The sequence below is a fragment of the Ambystoma mexicanum genome, chromosome 7q, assembly GCF_040938575.1.
Source record: "Ambystoma mexicanum isolate Mex_15411 chromosome 7q, UKY_AmexF1_1, whole genome shotgun sequence".
Classification (NCBI taxonomy): domain Eukaryota; kingdom Metazoa; phylum Chordata; class Amphibia; order Caudata; family Ambystomatidae; genus Ambystoma; species Ambystoma mexicanum.
The window spans coordinates 14820060-14847418 of record NC_090941.1 but is presented as its reverse complement, the minus strand read 5'-3'; the positions used below and the strand labels follow the sequence as shown (position 1 = coordinate 14847418).

General features: G+C 42.2%; 1 protein-coding gene across 9 annotated transcripts in view; it reads right to left on the bottom strand.

Annotated features, from left to right (window-relative positions):
* DMD (dystrophin) overlaps positions 1 to 27359 on the bottom strand; it is a 7616828-nt gene that overhangs the window by 4780271 nt on the left and 2809198 nt on the right. For 8 of the 9 annotated variants that reach the window (XM_069639082.1, XM_069639084.1, XM_069639079.1 and 5 more), the window contains 2 exons: positions 5218 to 5367; positions 1403 to 1564 (listed from right to left, as the gene is read on the bottom strand). In XM_069639082.1, coding sequence (XP_069495183.1) covers positions 1403 to 1564; positions 5218 to 5367 — 312 coding nt within the window. Of the gene's footprint in view, positions 1 to 1402; positions 1565 to 1655; positions 1818 to 5217; positions 5368 to 27359 lie in introns of those variants that run through there. The other variant, XM_069639088.1, reaches the window with a different exon arrangement.

The window sequence follows — 27359 nt, the reverse complement described above, 5'->3', positions numbered from 1 at the left end:
ACTTGGTAACGTGGTCAACCGCCAAAACAGTAGGTGCAGGCCTATGAGACAACACAGGCCAGTGGGCACCCAAAGTCAAGTGCTGAGAGTGGGAGGAGGCTGAAGCCTGTGAGGGCTGAGTGGGTGTTTTAGCCTCCTCTCATCTTTGTACTCCTCCAGGGTAGAAGTCAACTTGTCACACATCCTTTCCCTGCACTCTAGACTGCCACTCTGTTACAGAAAGTCAGAGAACTGAAAAATTAGTCTGAAGGAAGTTGAAGCAGAATGGAAAAGACAGAGCATCACGTCAAAAACGAGTGAATCGTGAAACAGACAGTAATCTGAGCGAGAGACTAATGGAACTGAGGGATAGTAACACGCTTTCAGAAAGGACATAACTAAGAAAGGAAACAAGTTAATGTGGTGGAAGGGACATTGAGCAAGATGAAAACAAAGGACCCAAATATGTTGAAATGCTTCGATAAAGGTATGAATCCTCCATTAAATAGTGTGTAACAACTTCAGTCTATAGTGTGTATGAAGTGGGAGTAGTCCAAAAGCCATCTTGGAGGGGGCTGACATTATTCATTATTTTTGAGAGGGCAGCTATTTTAGAAAGGATCTAATGGAAGAGGAGGAGGGTGAAAATAGGACTTCACCTGGGAGTTACCAGATGCAGACAGCCCTAGAGAAGATATTGTAAATATTTTGGAAAGCAGATGACATGTATCAGCCATGTGGGAGGGGAAGGGCTGCACACCTTCACTACCTGTACATCAAAGTTCATCAGCACATGAAGCCGCACCTGCAGAGCTGCTGCAAAGGGGATTCTCTGTCAGGATCCCTGATGCACCCTCACAGTTTCACCCTCCAACAGCAGGCTCAATCTAAGCTGCATACAAATAAATTGAATTTTTCAGATGTGTGACTAACCCTTTCCGATACCTGGGACAAGGAGAGGGAATTTCACATCTATTAAAGTTTTCATCAGAATTGCCAGGCAGTCGTACTGATCCCAGAAAGATAGAACATGTTAAGTGAAAACTTCACTTGCAATAACAACTCAGCAATGGCTGAATGTCCCATGGGCCGTAATCGGCTTTACCAAGAAGTATACAGTTACAGTAAACGTGTGCCCAGAATTTGTTTGTAAATGCTATCTATACATATGGAATTCAGGCGTGCAACAATTTTTGGGTTAGGCCCAAACATGCTTTTCATCAATGTATCTTTAATTACATATTTGTAAGAGTACGATGAGATTTAAAATATCAGATTTTAATAACATCAAGCCAGAACAAACTTTTCAGATATTCACGCGTTCGTGTGTTGCTTCTCCATTTAAGGTTTCGAATACATCTATTAGTTAACTAGGAGCCACACTCTGTCGCACTCGGCACTGCACTTGAAATCATTGGTTTACCTGAGCTTCCAGAGGCACCTGCGTAGCATCAATCCGGTCAGCGGTGTATACCGTTAGCTGTCTGTCAATTGCGGTGAGCGATTCCTGAATTAGGCGGAGGGCCTTATCAATCTCCTGGGCTGACTGGATACTCTGCTCCAATACCTTCTGTCGGCGAACTGCCTGTGGGAGTTAGAGGCAGAGCAGAAATGAAAAGTAAATAAGTAAGAAATCAGGAACAACGGTAGCAGACAACACATGCCACGGCAAACACCTTTTTATACGACCCATTTCGTTGGCATCTGCCACTCATTAAAGCTCCGTGTTCACGTGAGCGAAAACGTACAAACCCTTTACAATTGTGGATTTAAAACAGACCCGAAATATAGGGTTAAATGGGGAGAAATAGTGTGTCACTGTGGCACGGCAGCTATTGCGTGAGAAAACCCATCCTCTGCCTTCGGTAATTCGGTAATCTATTCTGAGGTCTAGCCCACTCCTTCCTGATCTCATTATACAGTTCAAGAGATTTCAGGCGCTGGGAATAAGGTCACGGTCACCGCAATTCAATCCACGATAATCCATTCCTACAAGTGTGAGAAATCTAAAACGTTTCAGAGCTGCACAGCTCCTTCGGCGAAATGTGCTTCTGTAAAATCGCTAATGGCTGGGATTGAAATTAGCAACATAAGAGCCCGTCTTTTGAGCAGCGTCGTGAGGAAGAGCAGACTGGCAAAAGATAGCAATCACATAATTTGGGATGGAGGTCCATGAGCCGCCAAACCCTTTTTAAGAAAATTGCATGGATTATTTTATGGCACTATTAAAGTCTCATTAATATTAGCTTTTTTCGCAAAATAAAAAAAAATATAACAATATCCTTTCAATAGTACTTGCAGTGCAAAGATTCTAGATGAAAGCTTCGTGGCTTTTTTCATTTGATTGTGCGGTCTTATATTATTTAAAAAAAAAAAAAACACATCAGTGAAGTTAATACTTCAATAGCGTGAATGTGCATGCATGTGTGGGATTTATATAGCTAGAAAGCCCAGTAATGCTGTACAAAAGAAGCCGAACAATGCAGAGAGAGAGAGAGAGAGAGAGAGAGAGAGAGAGAGAGAGAGAGAGAGAGAGAGAGAGAGAGAGAGAGAGAGAGAGAGAGAGAGAGATAGAGAGAGAGAAGTGCCTGCCGAACACTGGGAACAGAGCTAGCCTGTGGAGAGAGACGTGCTATCATCTGATCAGCAGTGGATCAGGTGTTCCTTTTGAGCTGGCTGTTCCGTGCCTTCCTTAAGAGCGAGAAGGATGGTCCACTGGTCAAAGCTGAGGTGCATTGGTATGCCATTCCAGGCGCCATGTGGTAAAGGCATGGTGTTGGTTAACAGATAGATGCTCACTGTTATGGACACAAACAAATATGCGTTGTACGCAATATGGGCCTAACAGAAGCATTTTATAAATAGCAAAACCCCATTGGAAAATGTTCTGTGAATGAGGCCCTATATGTCTAATTCATTGAAGATACTTAATGATGCAATGAAACCTATACCGCAGTATGCATTAGATAGCATGCAGTCATTGAGCATCTGGTCCCTGCAAACTCTGTTGGACCATTCCTTTTAGACTGCAGCATGCATATAAAGTGCATAGAGCCTAATTAGGAAGGAGACTATAACACAAATATATTTCCAAACAGATTTCATAGGTAACACTGGTTAAAGGTCAGGCTCGGTATGCATTTCCACAATCATCCCTGATTCATAGAACCGTGGAGATACAGTTAGTTGCATTGTGCACCAAAACTATGGTTACCACAATTGTATCCCTTACGCTTAGTCTGGTTAGCATGAAAATGAATTAAGCGGCTAGCCCAACCCTCCAGCACAATAATACGGAGTCCCAAACCACTGTAAATAGAGGGTGTTGATGGGGGCACCCAGCAGACAAAGAAACATATGCGGTAGGTGTGAAGGATTGTCATCTGGTAAGGGTGTGAAAGCTGTGGCTTTTTGGATTTTTATTGATAATGCAATGATGAGGGTAATCCATCTCAGATAGGGTGGTCTGCTTGATTTTCATTAAGCTCCATGCCAAAAGCATAGTGTCAACATGTGCCCTGCTGCATCAGTCTCCCTGATCTGCAGCACCTACTTTCCAGTAACACAGATCAGGTTCAGAGATGACAGGTGCCATGTTTGACAGCTGCATCTGGTAGAATAGCCACTGCAGTCAGAGGTTGCATTTAAAATGTGCACCTCTGAACCAAACAAAACAAAAGCACTGTTTGTGGGATTTCCAACTGTGTGTTGCCCAAAATCGTAGTCACACTAAAAAAAAAATACAGTTGTATCGAATGGGAATAGGTTTCAAAGGGCCAGTTTCTCTGACTGGGCTTTCCAATTCGTCTCTAGTGCACTGTGTTGTGCTAAAAAAACACATGCTAGACCACCTCGGTCTTTGCATGCGTCTGCTGCCTTACAGATGAAAGGTATTGTTTATTTTAATGGGTTTTCTCCATGTTGGCAGGTGCAGGTTTTTCTAAAAACAAGGAAGAAAAATTCTTCGGTAGGTTCCTCTCTTGAGGTTTTTCTCCTGAAAGGTGGACCCCTAGGTGCTTGGTGTGGGGGTCCTTTTTCGGACTGAGATGGACCTGTGCGGATAGAGATTTGCACTAGGTCTGGTCGTTCTACAGCCTCAAGAGAGGAACCTACCGAAGAATTTTTCTTCCTTGTTTTTAGAAAAACCTGCACCTGCCAACACAGAGAAAACCCATTAAAGTAAACAATACCTTTCATCTGTAAGGCAGCAGACGCATGCAAAGACCAAGGTGGTCTAGAATGTGTTTTTTTAGCACAACACAGTGCACCAGAGACGAATTGGAAAGCCCAGTCTGAGAAACTGGCCCTTTGAAACCACCTCTGAACCAAAACTATAATAATTATGATCAGCTATCACCAGTTGGCAGGATAATCTGAAATATAAGCCATGCCAAGGTTTTTATATGGTGGCTGGTAGTTCACATAATTTGAAAGCCACTGTTGGAAGGCCGTTTGGCAGACCGTTTGGGCGGTCTTGGGCCATTGTTTTTGGAGGGAGAGACTGCTATCGACAATGAATCCTAACGATTTACGCTGTCTGTCAGCTTGGGGGTGAATCTGTCTAGGTTCATGTTGTCGAATCATAACTATTGGTTAATAATTAGCCATTACTAATAAATGTTACATTTGCACTACTTTTTCTTGGATTTGTCCTTGGCAATATCTGGTGTACTGCTTTCGAGCTCTAATTAGGTCAGGATTGGTATGAATAAGCGGGAAAAAAAGGTAATGCCTTAATTACTTACTGATCATCCCATTACACTAATGCCTTCTCTTCCTCTGCCCATTCCTGAAACCCACCCTTCTTTTCCAGGATGAATGTTGCAGTGATTACAGCTTGGAATGACTGGAGGAGCTGAATGAGAAACCTACTCTTACACCACTCCCCATTGGTGATGGGGATATTATACTTTATGGTATTTATTTAATGTTTATGCCATTACTTGGGAGGTGGGATCCCTCATTTGGTCAGGACTTGGATGAGGAAGAGAAGGACTCAGTGTAATAGAATTATCTGGAATTAATATAGTCATTCTATATATCCAAATGTTTAAACTGGCAATACATAAAAAATAAAAGAAATGTGACAACTGATGTTCAATCATGAAACCACTGACAGCTATATACTTACGTCATCTGTTTAGTGATAATACGGATGCAGTTATCCGAAAGCTGCCTGAAAATGGCATAATGAAAAAGAAACAAACAAGTGTAAAAATTACCAAAGGGTGGGCTTACCTTTTGTATGAGCTCTTCCCATCGTGTATTGAAAGTTTCCAGTTTCTCATTGATCAATTCATCCATTACTCTGCCATCTGTTAATGTTTGTCCTAGCTCCTGTATTTGATTCCGATTATCTTCAGGGTGTCGCATTTCAACTTCTAATGACTGAAAGACACATGTAAATGAGTGATATGTCTTCAATATCTCACTGTTGATATGATATGATATGGCATTTATAATGCGCTTATACACAAGTGTTTCATGATGCACTATACTGTGGACATGGGGTGTTCATCAGGTGTGCATAAGTTTTGTATTCATCAAACAGTTAAAATGTTCAGATGTGAAACAAGCCTAATTTTATAGGAATACAAATATTCACTTTTGAAAATAGGAGCTGCATGCACCAGGCACAAACTGTTAGGGCAACCAGTCAAACATTGAATACTGTGAGAAACCTGTAGGTGTCTCACCCGCTAGTCCCGAGGATCTGTCATCAAGGCGGCTAGGAAACAGTCACCCGTATTGGATCAAGTTCCTGGGGTTGGAACAGTGTGGGAGGATCACCTGGATGGGGGGGTCTTCGTGGAGTGGAAGTCAGACAATAAAGTGCAAAACGCGGTAACCCACTTCCTTTTAACACGTTTTCCCCATCCTACCAAGTAGGATACCTAGAGACTCAACCCCAACCTCTCTTTTACAACACAAACACTTTCTCACGGGCAGTTCATATTGAGGAACAACGGACTGACACCAGAGCCATATACCTGACATGTCACAACACAAGGGTCAGGCAGAGTCAAGTAATTACTGCTAATTACACACACCCTGGCTTCTATCACACTTTCCCACATGGATGAAAAACGGAGCACGAAAGCACACTGAGTGAGGACAAATGCCCAAGGAAGCAGCTATTCAGGGATGGTTAAGATTAACAATAATAATAAGCCATCTAAAAAATTTCAAGGGAGATGTGCTAATGCTAGAATACAATTAGCAAATAAAATGTATGGCGTCATAACATGGAGAAAAATAATGATATATGGAAAAACCTAGCTCACATGACAAGGACAAACAATAATCAAGGGGTATGGTCAATAATAAAGGAAACAAAAAAGATGTTATTACCCATCAGTATTGTAAGTGAACAATAGTGGGTAGTGCATGTGACTAAAACTTTAGGTCCGTATTATCCGCTTGATGCTCCATCAGAGGTTGTAGAGGCAGAATGGGAATGTACTTTATCTGTATCAGAACTTAATATGATGATACAAACCCTACCAATTTGGCATGCGACTGGCCATGATGGCACGTGTAATGCTTTATTAAAACTATCATCTGAAAAATGGTCCCAAGCATTACAAGATACTTTTTAGATGGATTGGCAAACATAAGGAGGTGCCCAAATTGCGGCAAGAAAGTTCAATAGTACCCATACATAAAAAAGGCTGTTGGACCCCGCAAACATTTTTGCTAAAGTGTTGCTTTTGAGATCTGAACCAGTGGATAACTGATAAGCAAATACTTCCATCCAATTGATCTGGTTTTCACTCAAAATCATCAACAATACATAATATTGAGATTTTAACATCATCAATTAAATATGCATGGAATAGGAGAAAATTACCACTATATGATGCTTTAATTGATTTTAGCACTGCTTTTGATACTATTTTATGTAATGAACTATGGGATAAATTAATACAGTGGGATATACCAACAGGGCTATTATCTATGATACAACTTTTATATAGTTACACTTCAGTGACAGTAAGACTAGACAGTGAATGGAAAGTTTCCTGCTTGGTCTCCACTAGATGTGGAGTCAAGCAGGGATGTAGCTTAGCCAAAACTCTTTTTAATTTGTATTTGCAAGATCTATCAGTGGCTTTCAAGACAATACTAACTGATGATGTTAAAACTGGCACATTGAAGGTGGGATGGCTTGGATACACGGATGACCTCCTGTAATTGTACTATGCCAGGAGGTCTTCAGTGGAAGTTAAACATGCTGGATAAGTATGCAGCTAGCAATGGCTTAAAAATCAATTTGAGTAAAACATAGGTGATGGCATTTGTGAGTAGAACTGCACAACAAAATCAGAAATAACTGAGCTGGAATATTGCAAATCAAAACATTAAATTAGTTCCCTCCTATAGATATTTGGGAGTCATCATTGACCAGAATTTGGGGGACGAAAAGGAAATGCACGAAGACAACGATGAAGCTCAGCTACTTCATTGGAAATCAATGTGGCTATTCCTTGAATACGGTACTGATGCTATATTCTGCAAAAGTGGCCCCATGTATATTATATGGTGCTGAGATATGGGGTAAAAAGCATAAAGTGGAACTAAGTAGATTTGAAAGAAAACTTTAAAAAATTCTGCTTGGGCTACCTAAATCCGTATCTATTCAATACATCAAGTTAGAATGTGATCTAATGTGTATTGTCAATACTTTAGAATATAAAAATGCGATGTTATACACCAAATTATATGTTTTAGACAATGCAACAATGATAGTAGATTTTATGAGAACTTTTGATACCATTGAAAAAAAAAACGGTATTACGCACCTTAAGAATACATATATAAAGTGGTCAAAAGAAAATGAATCAACTTGTTTGACAAATTTGGTGCCTAGAACTAAGCACCTAATTAAAACAGTAATACACAAAGCTGGTAAAGAAAGAGATTTAATCCAACTAGCAACGAAAGTGATTAGTGGTGTGTTCATCAAATACTGGATGAATCGGGTGGAAATCCCTATTTATCTATTTGCATTTCCCAACAAGAACAGTATTAGATGATACTTATTGTTTAAATTTAATACTGCTGATACTTTGGAAATTCTGGGAGATAAATGTGGTATCCTGCGAGGCAATAGGTGGTGTAAGCTATGCGGTTTACTAGTGATTGAAACAGCGAAACACATCATCTGCAAATGTGAAAGCCTGGTAAATCTAAGAATGAAATAGATAAAACCATACGATACGACTTACGATCTGGCAAATATTAAGCAAATGTGGAAGAATCTTTTATTGGGGAATGATAATAATTTACTGTTTTTTATGATGTCTTTTTATCAGGTGTGTTTGAATATTTTTAAAAATCTATCTGAAGGGAATTTAAGGTGATAACTTGTTTCTTCTTTTAGGAATGTATTTTAAGAAGTCAAATATTTTCTCATATAAATTGATGTGCATGTCGATTTTATGGGTTTTACGCATTTCATGTTTTTAGTATGGAATATGTGCTCTGTTTTTCTGTGTTTATATGTAAAGTATTTGTTGACTATATATATATTAAATTAAATACATAAATATTCTGGGATGGCAATTTAAAGCGAGCAGAAAGGTGGCAAAACCAGAGAGAATGACAAGGAGGTAATTGCCCTTGCCCTTTAAAAGAAAGGATCACAACTTTCCAGAAGCCTCAAGGAAAAGAACCATAAGACCAGCAATAACAGCTGATGAACAATGCAGTGTTTGTCAATGGTACACAAGGCCCTCCCGCATTGATAGCCAAGGCGGGGAGAAGAGATTGCCACTGTGGTACAGACCATGATTCCGAAAGCAAAGCAACACCAATGAGCTCAGCAGATCTGGTGAGTCGGAAGAAGCTGATAGCAAACCAGACTGTGCTATGCTCAGGATTATAAATGGCAACATTGTATGAACAAAGAACTTGTGTACGATTGACCTGTAAGAAACCAAAATAAGTACCAGAAACAGAGTGGTCCGGCGCCACTTGGGTGCTCACTTGAAGGTCTCTGTTTGGTACCCCAGAGCATGTGAAAGATTACTAAAAGGTGAATCGAAGTAGTCCTGCAATGGGCTGACTTGAATCCCATGCACATTCGAAAATCTACTAATGCCTACGTGTTGAAATTGTTCTGAGCCAAGCTGAGGTGGACTAATTGTGGGAAACAGGGATCTGAGTCCGGTAGAGGGGATCCAGGGTGAATAGCTATATCACCCAAGACAATATTGTAGATGTGAATACTTGCACATTCGAAAGTCTTCTATCACCTACATCTTCAAATGGTCTGATCCCGCTTGAGGGGGACTAATTGTGTAAACGAGGGTTTGAGCCCAGCAGAGGGGGATCCTGGGTTGAATAGCAAAAATCACTCAGGAAGATATTGTTGTTGAAATTGGTCTGAGGGGGCCTAATTGTGAAGGTTGGGGATCTGAGCTCAGAAGAGGGGGATCCAATATCAAGGAAGGAACTTTTTCTGTTTATTGTTTATGGAACACGAGGCCCTCTGAGACAAGAGACTTTGCACCAAAGAGATTTGGGCACAGAAAGGCCTTGATATACGGACAGGAACTGTGACTTTGTGGCGGAGAAGTCCATGAGTGTGCTGTGCTTAAGTCTCAGGTTTGACAGGTTGATCAATCACAATGTCTATCCCACTACCCCACTCCTCACCTGAAGATTCCATGTGAAACTCAGAAGGTTTGTCGGAGGAACTCTCCTCCTTCTTCTCTCTCCAGGCTGTTTTTGTAGTCTGGCTGGTGGTCTTGCCCCTTTCCTTGTAGAGATATGGATGGGCTCGCCTATACGGCTGTGTGCCCAGCAGTGGGGACTCCAGGGAGCCCAACCCCAACCAGGGAAAAGCTGGATTGAAAAACCCTGGTAGGTCGTGCAGAGGTAGGTTGTGGTATATGTAGCTTGTGGCTTGCTGAACAATCCAAAGTAGGTCCGCTGCAATGGACTTCAAGTACCAGCCTGCACTGGTAGGTCGCAGTAGACTTATGAAAATATGTCCGCGGTGAATGACTTCAAGTACCAGCATGCACTGGCATATAGAAGAGGAACTGAAGCGGACAGGACGAGGTCAGTACTTCAAGTACCAGCATGCACTGATAAGAAACAGCTCACGCGGAAGTATGGAATCAAACAGAGACGTGAGAGCTTTACTCCGATAAGACTAATGGTCCTGGCGGTGTGTGAATACACGCGGTGAAGGAAGCAGGTAAGCAAACAAAATGGCAGCGGAAAACGCAGCTCTCCGTGTACAGTTCAGGCCATAACCCATTGGAAGAGGAAGGGGGAAGCAGCTGCAGAAAGCGTAGCTCTCCGTGAACAGTCCGGGCCTAACACTGCCCAAAGCGGAAGGAGGCAAAGCAGAAACCGCTAAGAAGCGGAATCGGAAAACACACAAAGGAACAACAGGACCACACAACAAGGGAAGGGGGAAGCAAGCAGGAAGGAGCGTAGCAAGACTCACTTTGGGAACTCACTGAGGGCAAGCAAAGCAAGGGAGTTGCAACACACAGGTGCTCTTAATTAGCTGCCATAGGAAGCTGCTAGTGAAGGAAGACAAGACCGCACTGCGCGTTGATCTGGTGTTCTTAGTCCTTCTTCCATATCACCCATCATCTCCAGAGCTTCCACGGGCGAAATGTGACATTAAGTGACCCGCATTGTCCCGTGCCAAAAAGTGTGGGGAAGGGAAGCCCCGGCCTACATATCTTGACTTATCATTTTGTGAACACTTCTTTCTTTTTGTGAACATTAACCACATAAAGGTAAGGATCGGCAATAGTTTGTTTTTAGTATATGTCCCTTTTATTTTACTATACTCCACTAGGACAATATTATTATTATTATTTTGATGGTCGTAGCTTGCTCACATCATAGATTTAGTGTTTATCTCAGTCTAAATCTACGATGGGAGCAAGCTTCGATATCAAAATTATATTAATACTGTCCTAGTGGAGTCTAGTCAAATAAAAAGGGCCTATACTGAAAAAAAAACTATTTCCAATCCTTACTGCTATGCGTATTTCACACCCCTGATACAAGTACAATAAACACCACTGAACTGTGATCACTTGTGTCTGTCTTACTTTGATACCACACCTTCCTTACAATACACACATTGATTCACTAAAGTTTTGTTGGGCAATATCAGCAATTGGGAAAAAAATGTATTTTAAGACTATTCCCAGATGCAAGTTAATCCTCGCACATTTTTGGAACCCAATTCTCCATTATCCAGCTAATCATTGCAAATATTTAGGCTCTATTTTTGCCTTTCCATTCCCCTTCTTTCATGTTTTAAGCTACACTGCAGCATGCTTTCCTTTTGCAGATAATCAAATGCGAGCCTTCCTAATCACTGCTAATCTTTTGCTGCTCTTTTTGCCTGCCTGACTTGCCTAATTTTTCTCTTTTCAAGCTATCTCCCAGAAGTTCTTTTCTTTTGCAATTGAACAGCTGGTGCAAGTGTATCCAAGTCATGTGACCTCTTCCCTGCTCACCGACAGGTCACTGCCAATATATGTTGGTGCTCTTTTTGCACACCAGAATCCTTTCTTTCACTTCTTGACTATTGGATCTCAGGGTGTCTCTCTTTTAGCTTCATGAAAGGAGATTTCTTTGTGTTTCTGCTATTACCTGAAAATGGCCTACATTCTCGCTCCATGCATCCCAGGTAAACCAACAGCATTTTCATCAAACCTCACACATGCCTTAACCCTCCTCACCAACACACACAAACACCCAGTCCACTCCCCACCTCCATGCATCTCCTTCACAGAGAACCACATTCACATCCCACACTTCACCTCCACAATGCACACACAAACTAATGCTCATCATTGCTCACTCCCCACTATTACATGCAGCAGATATGGTTGAGATGATCACCACACACATTCTGGATGTCCCCGTTCAGATAGGGTAAAGCCTTCAAAACAAGTACCACAAATGAAAGGCTGGTGGTGGGCTTGCTGTTATCCACAAGACCTCATGGACATTCAATCACAGAAGCACACCACAACTGAATCCCTGGAACAATTAACCTACCAATTCCCTCTCTCTCACACTCAGAAAGTTTCCTTTCACACGATTTACCAATCACATTTAAACAACAATGCCTTGCTTGATGAAATCGCAGAACTCATAGCAACCGCATCCATCAACAACACATCTAAAATCTTAATTTGAGTCCTCAATCTGCCTGGGAGCCAAACCACCAAGAAAACCAGAAAGAACCTACTAAAACTGTTCTACACCATGGATATTAAGCAACTGGTCACAGAACCAACCTGCAACAACGGCATAACACATGATTTGGTATTCACTAATTTTCTGGCTATTGTAGGCCTCCCCATTACCTTTCGGCTGGACAGACCATGCAGCCATATGACTCTTACTTGACTATATATCTTTGCACCATTGTAGCCAAATCAACCAAGACACCCTACTGGTTCTTCAAACATGTCCTCATGGATGCATTGGAAGGAACCTCATCACCATGTGTCCAAGCCTGACACCTAACACACACAAGCCCTCCATAGCTTGGTACACACAAATTACTAGTCACCTGCAGACAAGATCTCTGTGGAAAATCCTACCAACAATTAGACCTCACTATCCAGAGAATCTTCTGTTTTGCATGTGGGACACAAACCACCAGAACCGTAGCAAATTATCCCACACCAAACATCATGGAAGCATCTAACAAGAGACAAGCAATTATCCAAACCATGATGTTTTGTTTCGACTCACTGACATACCCTCACACATACCTTAATACACTGACAAATGCAACACAGTTAATAACTTCTTCACATACACATTGCCAGCTACCAAGACACCACAGGTATCCACCCATACCAGCCCACAACATTTCAAGAAGGAGGGAATTAAGAACAAGTAACACAAAAGACCCAGGCACAACTCTCATAGCCCTTAAACACACCTCCTCTCCACAATTGTGAAAGTCATCAAAGGTGAGGCATACACACAACATCATTACACAAGGCAATTTCCTCACAAAAGGCCCCTTCTCAGATACACTGAAAATTGTACATACCTTGTCAGGACGAGGGGCATTTCCTGCTCCCTGTAAGGAGGGAGCTGAAGGGGAAGGTGCAGAGCCAGCATTAGTACTAGGGGCACACTTAGTAAAGCAGGCTCCAACCCCTATTTTTCCCTGTGCCCATAGGTATTGGTGCAGAAACATACCTCTTGTCAAAGATGCTTGCCAGTGTTTCTCTTCTTGTTTTAGATCCTTTAATTGGCCAGCATCAGACTGATGGAGCCAAGAGAAATGCAGCAATAACATCATCCACATCAAATGAGAACCATTCAAGTGACTCTCACACAAGCCTGAACCAGCACAGAGCTGCCCGGTGCACAAGGAATAGAGAGAGAAGTTCAACAGGAAGCCCCAAGCATGCACAGTAATCACCAAGAGAAGTCATGGCACGGTTGCTCGCACCAGCAGGCGCTCCCACACATACACTAAAGCACCATGACCAAAAACAGAGACTTACCAACAGCATTGAGGACATGTTTGTGCATAATACAATAGATTACCAGTAATTCACTATGCTCCCATTACACGGCAAGTGCCTGCAGAACCAGTGTGTCAGGTTTAATCTCTTTTTGAAAGATTTCCTCTGCACATACACATCACAAGTCAAGGAAAGGGAATCAGATTGGCCATGGAAAGAAAACCAAACTCTGATAAGGGAAGTGTATTAAGTGAGCAGAGGAAAAAGAAAGTTGTGGGTGTACTCATTGAGATCAGCACTGGAGGTGCAGGACAGCCAAGAGACCATCAGGAGGAAGTAACGAATGGTGGATCATGGAAGAGATTGTTGGACAAGATGAGGTATTGGTTTAGGAGTGTTAACAGTTCTGCAGTGTGAATGTGTTTCAGTGGGTGACATGTGCGTAATGAGGATAGAGTAAGGAGTGAATGTGGCAAGGCTGTTGGAAGATGAGTGAGTACTAGTGGTTGAAGGAGAGTAGTAGAGGTTGGAGGAGCATACCAGTGGTTGCAAGGAGAGTGGCAGTAGTTGGAGGAGAGTGGTAGTGGGGGGAAGAGAGTGGTATTGGCTAGGGAGTAGTATTGATAGGTAGTAGTATGGAAGGATGCTAGTGAAAAGGAGTAAGTGGAGAAGTTCCATCAAAGTAAGAGGCAGGAGACAGCAGAAATGAAACATGAGTGGGAAGGCATATAATCAGGGACGGGTTAAGGGAGGAGGAGCCGGTAGAGTACAAGGGAAAGGTAGGATTGGGTGTGAGTTGAACAGATAATTCCTACAAAGCAACTGCAGGCAATGCTCTAATTCCCATTAGAAAACTAATCAGTGACAAGGTCAGGGGAAGCTAGGAAGTCCCTGAGGGGGTCAGTGAACCTGCATTTAGTAAACCCATAGCTAGTACAGGAACAAGGACATAGACAGTATGGATTACCGTTCAATAGCACCAACCAAGAGTTAAGGATGTTGGTGCTAGGGCAGGAATTCCAAGGAAGAATAGAGAGAGAGAGATGGCCCTACGCCCCACAAATAAATCAATACAAATCCTTGAACTGTCCTTGAGACTTGAAGGGGTTTCTGTACTATGACACTTGGAGTCAGTAATGGGATTTTTTAAAACCTGGATACAGAGGTCACCCCAACCCCGAGATGTTGAGAGTGGTGGGGCTTAATAGTACAGCCTATTTGCCTCCCCCTGTCACCCCAGAAGCCACGGATGTGACTTGTATGCCAATGACGCAACCACAATTTCACAACAGGCCCAAGCCATGGTTCAAACTGGCCTGAAACTGGAATGACTGGCATGAAACAATGGGATGGTAGCCCCACAATCCAGATTGTCCTTGGAGCATTCCATGGAGATGGCGGCAGCAGCAACCAACCAAAACCTTCGAGAGTACTCCTGCTGAACCTTGAATTGTCATCATTCCTTCTGAAGCAGGGGCATGTGGTGACCCAGCAGATACGTGAAAATATTTTGATAACAGCCATTGAAGAAGTAGAGACACTAACCATAAGTGAGCAAGAAGAGGATGGGCTTTTGAGGAAATGTGAGTTCAGGAATGGAGACACGCTCCAGTTGGCACTCCAAACTCTGCGTCCGTGGAGTTTGCTCTAGCTAAGAGAACAGATACTCTCTTGGAACAGGCCAGAAAATCTGTGGTATCAGAGGATGAGAGCAAAAGACCAAAATTACCCAACTTCATCAAGGAAGTAGGGTTGTTGTGCTAATTCAGTGTCAACTCCCAATGGCACAGCTGAATTATTAACAGCTACATGGTGCCCACCCAATTCAGGAATGCAGCGATGGAACTCGTACACTCCAACCTGATTACTGGACACTTGGGCCTGGAGAGTAGTCAGAAGACCCAATTAACATGATTCTAATGACCATGGTGTACATCGTAGTGAAAGATTCTGCACATGCTGCCCCATCTGTCAGATTACTTCACCAGCCGATGGACCCAGTGCTCTACCTATCATCGAAGTACCGTTCCACAGAATAGGCATGCATTTAGAAAGACCATTTGAACTCTCAACTTCACTAAAACTCTGAAGCAGATTTTAAGGAAGTTGTTCAGAGGGAGTAGCTAATACTGTGGGCATTTTTCACTGTCCAGAATACACCAAAATCATCCACAATATTCTCCCCAGTTGTGCTCATGTAGTTACGGAACCCGAGAGATATTCTAGATGTTTTGAAGGAGAATAGGAAGGCCTCAAAGGCCAGTGAATCAGTGACCATCTCCTGATCCAAAATACCAAGCAGTACACAGAGAAAATAAATGCAATAGCTTTTTTATATCACTCTTCATGCCAGACTCCAGGCTCTAAGCACAGCACTGGGTATCCAACTAGTGCTGCTCTGAATTGTCTTTTTTCCAAGACAAATGTGTTGCCCCTGCCCTATCCCCCTAGAGAGGGTCAATCACCTCATACAGACACATATGGAAGAGGTCAGAAATAGACCTAAAGATGCCTACGATAAGAAGGTCTAACTATGTACATTTCAATTGGGAGACCAAGTAATGGTCCTCTTGCTAACCATCAATATAAGTGGCATGAGCCCTACATCGTTTCCATGAAGGTTTCCATTAGGGTCCATCTAGGTTACCACTAGAGTCCACTATTAATGGACATACATGGGGTGTCCCTTACTACTGGGACCAGCATTCGGGAAACAAAAGAAATTTGCCTGGTGGATTAAGATGTAGCCAGATGTCTTTTCTCCGAAGTTGGGGTAAGTACATGGGGTCATTAATAGGATCATCATGTCCCCACGAAGAGTCATCTGCCTAAAGCCTTACCGGATCTGGGAGGCCAGGAAGAAGATCATATGTGAAGAACCAAATAAAACGGTTATATGGGATCTTATCAACAACAAAAACAGAGTGGTGCATAACAGAGCGGACAAAACATCAAAAAACACACATTTATGTAATTTATATTTTATTTGGGGGGTTGCCCCCAGTCAATCTTTTTTTCCACCCTTTTAAAGCCACCCCAATCCATATTAACCCCTTACCCCAATACCCTTTATATATTCATTTAATCATGTTGGTGTTTTTCTGTGTTATTTTCCGCTCTGTTATGTTCCACTCGGTTTTGTTTGCAATAAACTTACTGGATACCACGAAAATACTCAAATGCTGTTGTAGGAAAATCATGCAACAGGTGTGCTACGCCTGTAGGGTTGGTGCCCAAACACAATCAAACCTGGAGGTTTTACATTGACTTTCTATGATTAATGACATTTCCCAGTTTGATGCATACCCAATTCGATGGATTGACAAACTGGTGGATATCCTATGTCTGGCCAACTATATTTCCATGCTAGACCTTACCAAATGCTATTGGCAGGCACCACTCAATGAGGAGTCCAAGTCCAAAACAACTTTCTCCAAACCAGGGAGGCTGTATGAATTCACAGTGTTACCGTTATGGATAGAGTGGGCTCCCGACACTTTCCAATGATTAATGGATATGGGACTGGCCCATTGCTGGGAGTTTTTGGGGGCCTTCTTGAATGATATTGTCACCTATAGCTTCAGCTGGGCTCCGCCATCTAACAACGGTATGCACCAAACTTTGGAAAGCTAACCTGACTATTAGTCCTGCAAAGTGCCATCTAGCCCATCCTAGTGTAAAGTACCTTGGGTTCCAAGTTGGAAACAAGAAGGTTCTGCCCCTAAGAATTAAGGTGGAAGTAGTCCTCCAGGCAAATGGCCCTGTCACAAAGGAAGACAGTTGCGCTTTCTAAGGTCTACTGAGATACTATCAACCTTTCATACTATATTTTTCAGACATCACCAGCCTGTTAACAGACAGATCAAAAAAGGACCAAAGAATATCACAAGCAGAGTAGCTGAAGGAGGCCCTGTCTAAAAGTCCCATTCCTATCATGCCAAATTCAAAAAGGCGTTCATCCTGCATAGACAGATGCATCAACTCGGGTTAGAAGCCATTTTACCTCAGAAAGAACATGGAGAGGACAATCCAATAATTTACATCTCTCTGAATAATTTACATCACTCAGAAATTACAACCCTGTGAGATGAACTAAATGATAGTGGAACTGGAAGTCCTGGTGATCAAGTGGGCTAGGCACAGCCTCCTTCATTTCTTTACAGGAAGAAAATCCAGGAAAGTCACAGACCACACCCCTTTGTATAGATGGGCAGGAACAAGGACACAGACTACAAATTCTTAAGGTGGTTCCTTGCACTACTGCCATTTTTATTCTCAGTGAAACATAGAGCGGTGTAAGGGTGCAGAAGTACACGCGGGACAAAAAGGTGGCATGTGTGCTGGCGCAAACCCTTATTGAACAAAAAACCCTAACTGTCCCTTTAACTAAGAGGGGTTTCCCTGCCTCAACCAAAGATAAGGATATCTTCAGAATGTCCCTCAAAAGCAAATACCTCTCTGGCATGTGTTCCTAACCTATTTATTTCCCTTACACTTCAAAAGAAACCAATGAAGTAGACCACACCCTGATTATAATAGGATGACTTCCTCCTTCGGTATGTTTAAGACAGTTCATAAGTGAAGGAGGAATATCTTTCTTCCCTAACCATCACTAGGCTTTTCCGTGTTGTTCCCTCGACGGGGAGGAGGTCTCTATCTTTGAAGACCTTCTCAGGTGGTTTGTCAAAGTTCCAAGTTCAAAAACAAGATTGGAAAGATGTCTCCCTCAACAGCCTTATTTTCCAAGTTTCAAAACAAGATTAGGAAGGTTTCTCCCTTCCCCAAGCCTTTCTTAGGCCCTCTTTTGACAGACTGATTATTGTTGAGGTTTGTGCCAAGGGATATATCTTCCTTCCTCTGGTCTTCTTATAACTCATGCCAAAGGATCTATTTCTCTTCCCCTGCACTTCTTATGACTTGTGCCATAGGATCTCTTTCTTTTCCTGTGGACTTCTAGTGACTTTTGCCAAAGGAACTCTTTCTCTTCCACTGGACTTCTCGTGGCTTGTGCCAAAGGATCTCTTTCTCTTGTTTAAGACTGGTTCACTCTCCTGCCAGGCATTAACTTGCATGTGCAAGTCTCTAATTTTCTCAGTGTTTGGGTCCCAGACCCCTCTCTCAAATGTATATTGTCTCTTGTTTAAGCCTGGTTCACTATCCTGCCAGGCTCTATCTCGCATGTTCACTCTCTCTGTTTTTTAGTGTTCATGTCCCAGAGCCCTCTCTTAGCTTTATAGTGTCTCCTAAATAGGCCAGGTTCACTATCCTGCCAGGCGTCTCTTCAGATCTCTTTTGGGTACTCTCTCACCCACCCTATTCCCAACTGGTCTCTCTGTTTGGTCCCGATGGGATGAGTAGGATGATTCTACACTTCCTCACAAGCACAGCCTCTGGAGACTCCCAGTGCCTTCCCAGCCCCCATCTGTGTTTCTTTCCATTGGGTTCTGATCCTCAGCAACACTGTTAAGCTTCTATGGTTTCCCCATGTCTCTCACAGTCCACCTTTGGCTTTCGGCAGCTCCTCCACCATGGTTTCTTCCTGCATGTCAGGTCTCTCTCGACTTCTTGAGTGGCTGCCTTTCTGACACCGGATGCTGGGTTCCCTAGCTTTCAGGTAAGTTATGGTGCTTCCCGTTTCTCATTCCTATCTTCCTACTCCCTGCATTCGGGTCTGCAGCGCGTCCTCTCCATGCAGCTTTGCTCCCCAGTGCAATTCACTTCTGGGGTCAGACTGACATTGAGGAGAGTACTTCATCAGTTTTTATGGCAGGTTGACTTTCTAGCTTCAAATAGCTAGTATGTTTGTGTCGGTTTCACTTAGGGCTCTTCATTACGTCAGTACTTTTGGAGTCATCCATATTCACTCTGCCCTCAGTCTACCTCATCAAAGTTTCATCTGCCTGACATACATAGCTGATATGTATGAGGAAATTAGTAGAAGATAGAGGAGACAGAGGTGGGGGTGCTTGGGCCCTATTCATTTGGTTGGGTGAATCATGTCTTGCAGCATGATGGTGTACATATTGAGTTCTCCCTTGATAGTCCTCACTTCTCTCGCATAGGGTGTCCCCTCCCATGGGATCCTCCCACTAAGTACAACCCACAGGGAGGCAATAAGATAATTGCCTCACCTCCCGGGCACCATGGAAAGGGACCCCTTCTTGGGGAGAAGTGACGACCCCAAGGGACTCGGTACATCAGGCACCAAGCAAACACATATAGATTTCCTTTCACTCCACCCAAAGGCAGTAAGACCACAGGGAGAGGACCTTTATGAGGAGAGCTCAGAATAAAAGGTTTTGGTTTTGGTGTTTGACAAGTCCAATGACTTGACCTTGTCCCTGAGAGGAGTGTGGTGAAGGGGAAGATACCAAGCCAACTTTAGTACTGGGGACAAACTCAGTAAAGCAAGGCCCAATCTCTCATTTTCCCTTTGCTCATACGTATCTGTGCAGGACCAGGTATCCTACCATGATGTTTGTCAAAGATGCTTGCAGGGTTTATCTTCTTGTTTCAGATCCAGCGCAAGACTAGCAGACTGACTGAGCCAAGGGAATCATCACCCACATGAAAAGAGAACATTGAGACCCACCATGTGACTCTCACACCAGCTTGAATCATCCTTAATGCACATCATTCTTTAATATGACTAGCTCATCCACTGTCCTTGCCTGTGGAAGTGTTTGCAGCTTGTGTTACAGGAAAACAAATCAGGCTGTATGTACTGAGAGTACTTACCTTGACAGTTAAAGGTCATGACTGAGCTCGCAATGGGAAAGGGTGTGAACAAGCTCATCGCCAAATGTGGACAGCACCATAGATCAATGGTATTGATGAGAGGGATGCATATCGAAATAACGAGGCAATGCAAGTAGTGTTCAAGATTATGCATGCAAGGAGTATCTGCAATTAAACGATCCATGTGAGTAGCATCCTGGATTATACACTTGGCTTTGTGAGGGATCAGAAATGTGAGTTGGACAACTTTATGAAGGTTTTTCAAAAGATGCCATTTTATTAAACTCAAGAAGTGTTTGATAAATGCCTCGCTATCCCTACACTGATGAGGATTTCTCTGCCTAATGAAAACACTCTAACAAAAGGATTCTGTCCCTCACACTTGTACATACAACAAACTCAACTAGGTAACATATGGCAATTCAAATACAACAAAATCAGTGGTTATATTCAAAATCAAGTAACTGTTTCTCCTTGTAACTTGGATCAATCTCTTTTCCCCAGATTCAATCAGGATTTCAACCAACAGTTCAAAGAATAGGGACATATTATAGTCTTGAAAAAAAGTTCCAATTGTAGGGATAAGTATGCAGCGATAAATGGTGGCTGTGAGGTACAGGGGTTCATGCATATCTAGTGTAGGGGGTTCATGTAGAAATACAAACATCATAAACGGCCAGCACACATCATAAATAGAAATGTACACATTCTTGCAGTGAGCATGTTTTAAAAATGTTATAGTTCAGGGTAACATTTCATCGGTCTGGTTTGCACTATATCTAAGTACTACTATGAACTAACAATCCCTTCAAAGTAACCTATAACATGTCATTAACAAATTAGTGAAAATGGGTTCAGATGAAATAACCTGAAAATGATTTTGGTAAAGTGCTCTTCTGCAATGGAGTTTTGAACATGCAGGCAGCTTTGTTGTTTCATTCTTAAATGTGCAACATGGCATGAGTCGTGAAGATGGAATGTGTCCTTTTGAAAAACACCATTGTGTGTGCAGGAAGCAATGTTACAGTTATAGTTAGCAAAACTGTCATTTTCGATGGGAAATATACTGGGCTAAACAGATGAGGTGACATGAGATAAGCAAAAGGAAGGGTTATTCCCGAGTGACAGAGAGAAGTTTTAAAAAGAAGCTGGGAGAGGGTGTGAGTTCAGACATGCAGGCAGACGGGCAGGAGTGACTTGGGAAGCAGGGATCCAATGACATCCAGGTCGTGTCCAGGGGTTTGGCAGAGGAAGTGCTGGCAGCTGCTAGGATCATGATATTCCTCATCAGTGGTGAGCCAAGGGAAATGGGTCTTCCACGGTCAGCAGTGGAAGGAATCTCATCAATTTCTAGGTAATTTTGGTTCTAAGTGAGGCAGTGATGGATTTGCATGTCCGATAGTCAGTCAGGTGGGGGCATTTCATGTGTAATGTTTTAATGTTAAAAGTGCATGCAGTTCTGAATGTACACATTTTTTTTATAGTTGGATATTCACAAAGCTAAACTCCTACCAAGTCTTTTAACTCAAGGTCGGGTTGCCAGTGCTGATTACAGTTCATTCTATTCTTAACATGTTCCTTTTGCAATTGTTTTTTTTCATGTTCGCACTGGCAAATGTATTCCATGCAAAGCTGTTACCAGGTATAATTGGTAAGTTTATGTGTCATGATAAAGACACAGTATAAAAATTACTGTGTGTTCTGATGCATTTTGTGACCTTTGGTCATTCAATTTAATCTGCACACACAGACAAGTGTGCAATAGTGAATACTTTCTTGGGAATGATTTGATGTGAACTCTATAGTTAGAAACTGAGCGAGTGTGCGGTATTTCATTGTGCATGTTTACAGCTGTGCAGATCTGATATCAGGGCATTTTTCAGCATCGTAGATAAGTTGCTGAACGGTAAATTTACCGGCCAAGCTAAGTGTAATAAGACCAGTATCTGAAATTACAAAAGACCGGGATAAAAGAAAACAGTTGTTAGAATATATTCTGAGGAAAATGCCAACATCATAAAAGAGGATTATCACAAGAGGTGCTATGCTACAATAAATACCACTATTTACCACCATATTATGCTACCAAAGAATTACATCTAACTCCTTCAGAAAATATATCGAACATATTTGGTGCGTTGGCCGGGAACTTTAAAGCAGTTACTGGGAGTGGCATTGTGTTAGGCATATAGCTAGCGGGTGTACTTAAAAGTCAATTAATTCTGTGTATGCAGTTTCACTATGTCCCAAGTTGAAGCTCATTTTTCTGATCTGGCAAGCTACCTTGAGGCAAAACGTTCTGCCCATGATGTTCATTCCTCAGAAATGCAACCTTATGGAAAGACAGGATATGCGGGGAAGTGTAGAAAGAGTTTCTGCAGGATATATTTGAGGAAGGGAGCATCGTACAAGTATGCCTTATGAGACTGTTTAAAGCTCCAGATCGAAAGGGGGAGAATGATTGTACAGATGGCTATGCGCTATATTATGGTTTCTCTTACACCGGTCTTTGAAAATGCAAGGAAATGATACTGAGGTAATTAGTAAATTGCAGGGCATTTTTGATGATGCAGTTGATCAAATAAAGTGCCTACAAGCAGAATTAGAGCAGTCTAATACAGAATTGCAGTCTAAATGTAACAATATGGATACTCAATTGGCCCAGAAGGAAAAACAATTTGATGAGAGTGAGCAAGAAATGATGCACTTAAAGAGAATTTTAGAAGCAACAAGACAAGGACAATGCCATTTCAGAATTACAAACACTTAGAAAGAATAACATGGAAAAAGCCATGTGTAGAACAGGAAATAGTTTTGGAAGAGAATTAGAAGAGTATTAGAAGAGAATGACAAGAAAGACAGGGTTTCTTTTACCAGTGCCAAGTGCAAATAAGCAAGCTGCAGGTCGTGATCAATAAAATTAGGGACGCAAATTCTAATCTTTATCAAGAGGAAGAACGGCTTCATGGACAATGCAAGAATCTGGAACAGCAAATATTCACTTTTAAATCTCAGGAAAAGCGACAAGGCACTACCTTCAATTGAGTTAAGGTTAACCCCAGCTCTGCCCGAGGGAACAGTATACCAATAGCTATTCCTGTGGCCAGACCTGATTATAGCCAGCTGGGGGGTTATGAGTCACCTCCTGGTGGTTACCATCAGTCCTACCCACCAGAGAACAGGAATGAACAACAGAATGATGCACCCCAAAATGCACACCAAAATACCACATGTTGCCCTATCAAAATCATGAAGTCGATCAACATGTTGATTAAACCATTTAAAAAAGGAGGCGATTGTTGCATGGAAGACCATTTAGAAATAGTCCACAATATATTCAAGGCTGTCCATATACCTAGCGAACAGTATAGACAGTACTTTCACCTAACACTTGATTCATCAGCTGCTAGTGTCATTCGGGGCTTCAATGAACAGGAAAACCTGTCATGGGTGGATTTTGAGAAAGAGGTTAGACATCAATTTTCACCTTACCAATCGATGCAAGATGCTAAAAAAGCAGCGTATAGAATGACTGTAAAACCAGATATGTCTCCTAGCTAGTTCTTCCAAGATTTAAAAAGAGCACTTTCAAGGTTTGATGTGGCCTTTAGTCCTAATTCTGTAGAATTTAAAACTGCATACTTTTATGGACTTCAAAAAGAAATTGTATCCCAGTTAATTATGAAGTTCGAATGGATAATAGAACAAGGGACCAAACTATATGAGGTAATCTATTGTCAGAGAGCGGAAGGATCTAAGATTAAAGAGACAAAATCGAAATCGAAAGAATCCAGACCAGCAATTATGGAGATAAAGGGCCTCATTACACGGTAGGTGGTAAGGGTTTACCGGTACCGGTATTTTACCGGTACCAGTAAATCCTTACCGCCTTACTACGAGGTCCCTTTGCGGGTTGGGGAATTTAACGCCTGCTTTTTGCAGGTGTTAAAAACCAACCCGCAAAGGGACCAGTGGAGCTAATTACGGTACCGCAATTTGCGGTACCGTAATTAGCGCCTTCCCCATTCCCATAGAGCCCTATGGGGCAAAAATGGGAAAGGGGAAGGGCAATGGTGGAAGGGGGAATTACCGCCCCGCCAACCTAGGAATGGGGCGGTAATTCCCCTTTCCACCAAGGCGGTGCCGGTATTTTACCGGCATGAACCATGGCGCTAATAGCGCCATGGTTCACTGCCTTCCGTGTAATGAGGCCCAAAATCTGCAAAAATGCCCCTTGAATCATCCCAAACTCGGGCAAGGAACAACATGACACCTAATCAGAGGGGCCTGCCACCACAGAGAATGCCACCCCAAACTCCTATGCTCCAACCTGTTGATCTGAGCAATATAGAGCCTTACATAAGCCCTAGATATCTGGGCAATGCCCCCAGGGTGGGATTTTGCCCCGATATGTCAGGCATGAATATCAATCAAAATCAAATGTACAATGGCCTGTATCAGACACTAGGGGGCAGAACAGATTTGACTCTAATACAATGGTATATGGACACCAAGAAATACCACAGTATGTGGATAGAGTCATTGAAAATGGAAATCAGCATAGGGGACAATTCCCACCAAATGTCCCTGGCCGTTATAACCATTCACCACCACCAGTCGACCACGGTCAAAGAACGGTCACGACGCATTCCCCACCTCTTATGGCCCATGAGTTCAGAAGTAACACAAATAGAAATCAATCTCCTGAGAGGTACCAGAATAGGCCCAAACAGGGTGAGTTTAACCAATACCGGCCTAGGCCGCAAGGAGAAGAATCTAGGGACATGGGCAGGTTTCAATTCCTGTTGGCTCAAGTCAAAATGTTGTCTGAACAAATAGGAAAACTTTGTGCAGTTCAAAAACAGCAGCCAAGTGAAGTTGCAGAATGCCATAGGAGTGATTTTTTGCGTTCTGATAACAAATTACTATTTAATAGCTCTGCACTGATAAAAACACTGAAGCCCATGAATCACCTTTGTATAACAGTCATGGATTGCTTGCTGATCCAAAAATAAGAATACAAATTAATTAAAGTGAGACAGGGAATGTCCACACACACAAAAAGGGAGTGTGGTTCAATTTAGAGTTCAATCAGACATTCAAGTGTTTGCAGATGAAGAACAAAACTGGAAAAATGAATAAGAACAACCTAAAGAAAAGCGAGACAGATTTAAGAAGAATATCCAATGTGAAAATAAAACACCAGATGAAGAGGTAGGATTAGTTGTTAAAATATCCTCCCTTAATAGGGACAATACTGTTGCGCTCCAGACAGAAGAAACGGTAGCTCAGAAGGAGGGTGCAGGTCAGTCACCTGAGGAGTATTTTGAATCACACCAATTCCAAGAGACAGAAAGGACAGGCATCATGCAAAACACAACTAAGTGTTATGAGCTAGAAAATGACAGGCTGCCATGTAACAATTATGAAAATGTTCAGGCAAAAAACTGCAGTGTGAAGACTGGTAGTTCCAGGTCAGATGGGCAGCCAGTGGCTACACTCCAGATGGGGTCTGAGCCCAGAAAAATAGATAAAGAAATCCGAAACGAAGTGGGCAAAAGGAGGGGAAAATATAATTTCACATGCCCATGTGTTTAGCAAGGAGTGAAAAAGGGCTAAGAAGGGTGAGTCTTGAAATGAGCAAAAACTCACACTTGTGTGTGCTAGAGGAATGTTAATAGAGCTACTCTGCTCCTATTACTGTAGAAGAAAAATGTAATGCATTTGCAATGATTGACATGGGTGTCCAAGCCACAATAATGTTGAAGGAGTTGTTAAAAAGTATCAATGAAGGGAGATCCCCACACAATCATATAAAGGTGAGGCTAAACGAAGGCCCTGTGCACAACTTCAATGATGAGGAAATACCTATCGAAGGGGTCAGTGAGGTTGACATAAAGATTGGGAACATCGGATACAATGGGATGTATTGATCACATTCATCAGTGAAATACCTTTCCTCATAGAGACAAATTGCCCAAAGAGGTTGCCACCCCTCATTGATGGTGTAAATGGGGTTGTAGGGTCCCTAGCCAAAAAAAAAAACATTGAGGCCTAAGAAAGTGATGACACAAAACAACAGTATAAACGAATGCCATGCTGTGGCTAAATCAGAAAGTGCAGTGGAAGTATATCTTCAGAATGGCTTTGTGCCTAGTGTCACTGTCATTTTCATGTGTCAGGGTGAAATGCGGGGTGAAAAAGAGAAGCAGCCTCTGGAGATTTATTTGAAAAAAGGGCAAACAGAAATAGATGAAAACACATTGCACTTTTATTTAAAGGAAAAGAAATGCAAGCCAAATGTTTCACCAGAAATAAACACAGAAAAACACACGTCAACCCTTTCTGAAATACACATGGGAGATTGGCAGCCATGGATCCCTATCTATATAAATGGGCATTCTGAAATGAAAGAAGCCACTTTAACACTTGCACATGAAAGAAGGTTCATTACTGAGAACATACTCCAGCAGATAATTGACAGGGAGGAGACCCCAACATTCAGAATAAAGAACAAACACATTTTTGGGTTGGATGATCCGGAGTCAGGAGCAGGGTTGTAGGAAGATGCATGTTAAAGATTACAATTGGTCCTAAGAGTATCCATCACAATGTGTGGATCGTAAGTGGGACTCAAAATTCATTTTACTTGGGAAATGACATCATGCACAGAATGTGTATGTGTTAGACTTCCTTAATCAAAAGGTTTGTCCCAGGTTAGCAGTGGCTGCACCTGAATTTGAGGACAAGAGACAAGAGTATCATTGCGCGCAGATGACATTGTATGCAGTTGAATTGCAGATGAGAAAGGATGTTACCATCCCTGTAGTCACCAGACAAGTTAAAATAGCACTAAAATACAGAAGGGGACAACAGTTAAAATAATCTGATGCATTTGTATGCCTAAATGAATCCACGAGGCAGCAAGGGTTACAATGCGAACATACACAACTGATAGAGATTGGGGATTGACCCATTCAAATTCTGGTGGACAATAAAGGATGCCTGGATATTCATTTAGAGGGAATTAAGCTATTGGAATGGCAATAGAACCATCTTATTATACTGCAGATTTCAGTAATGCAGTGATTGGGAACATCCCTGAAAGGTATGTGACTGCACATAGTGAGTTGCCAGAATTTTTGGACTCTCAACCTAAAT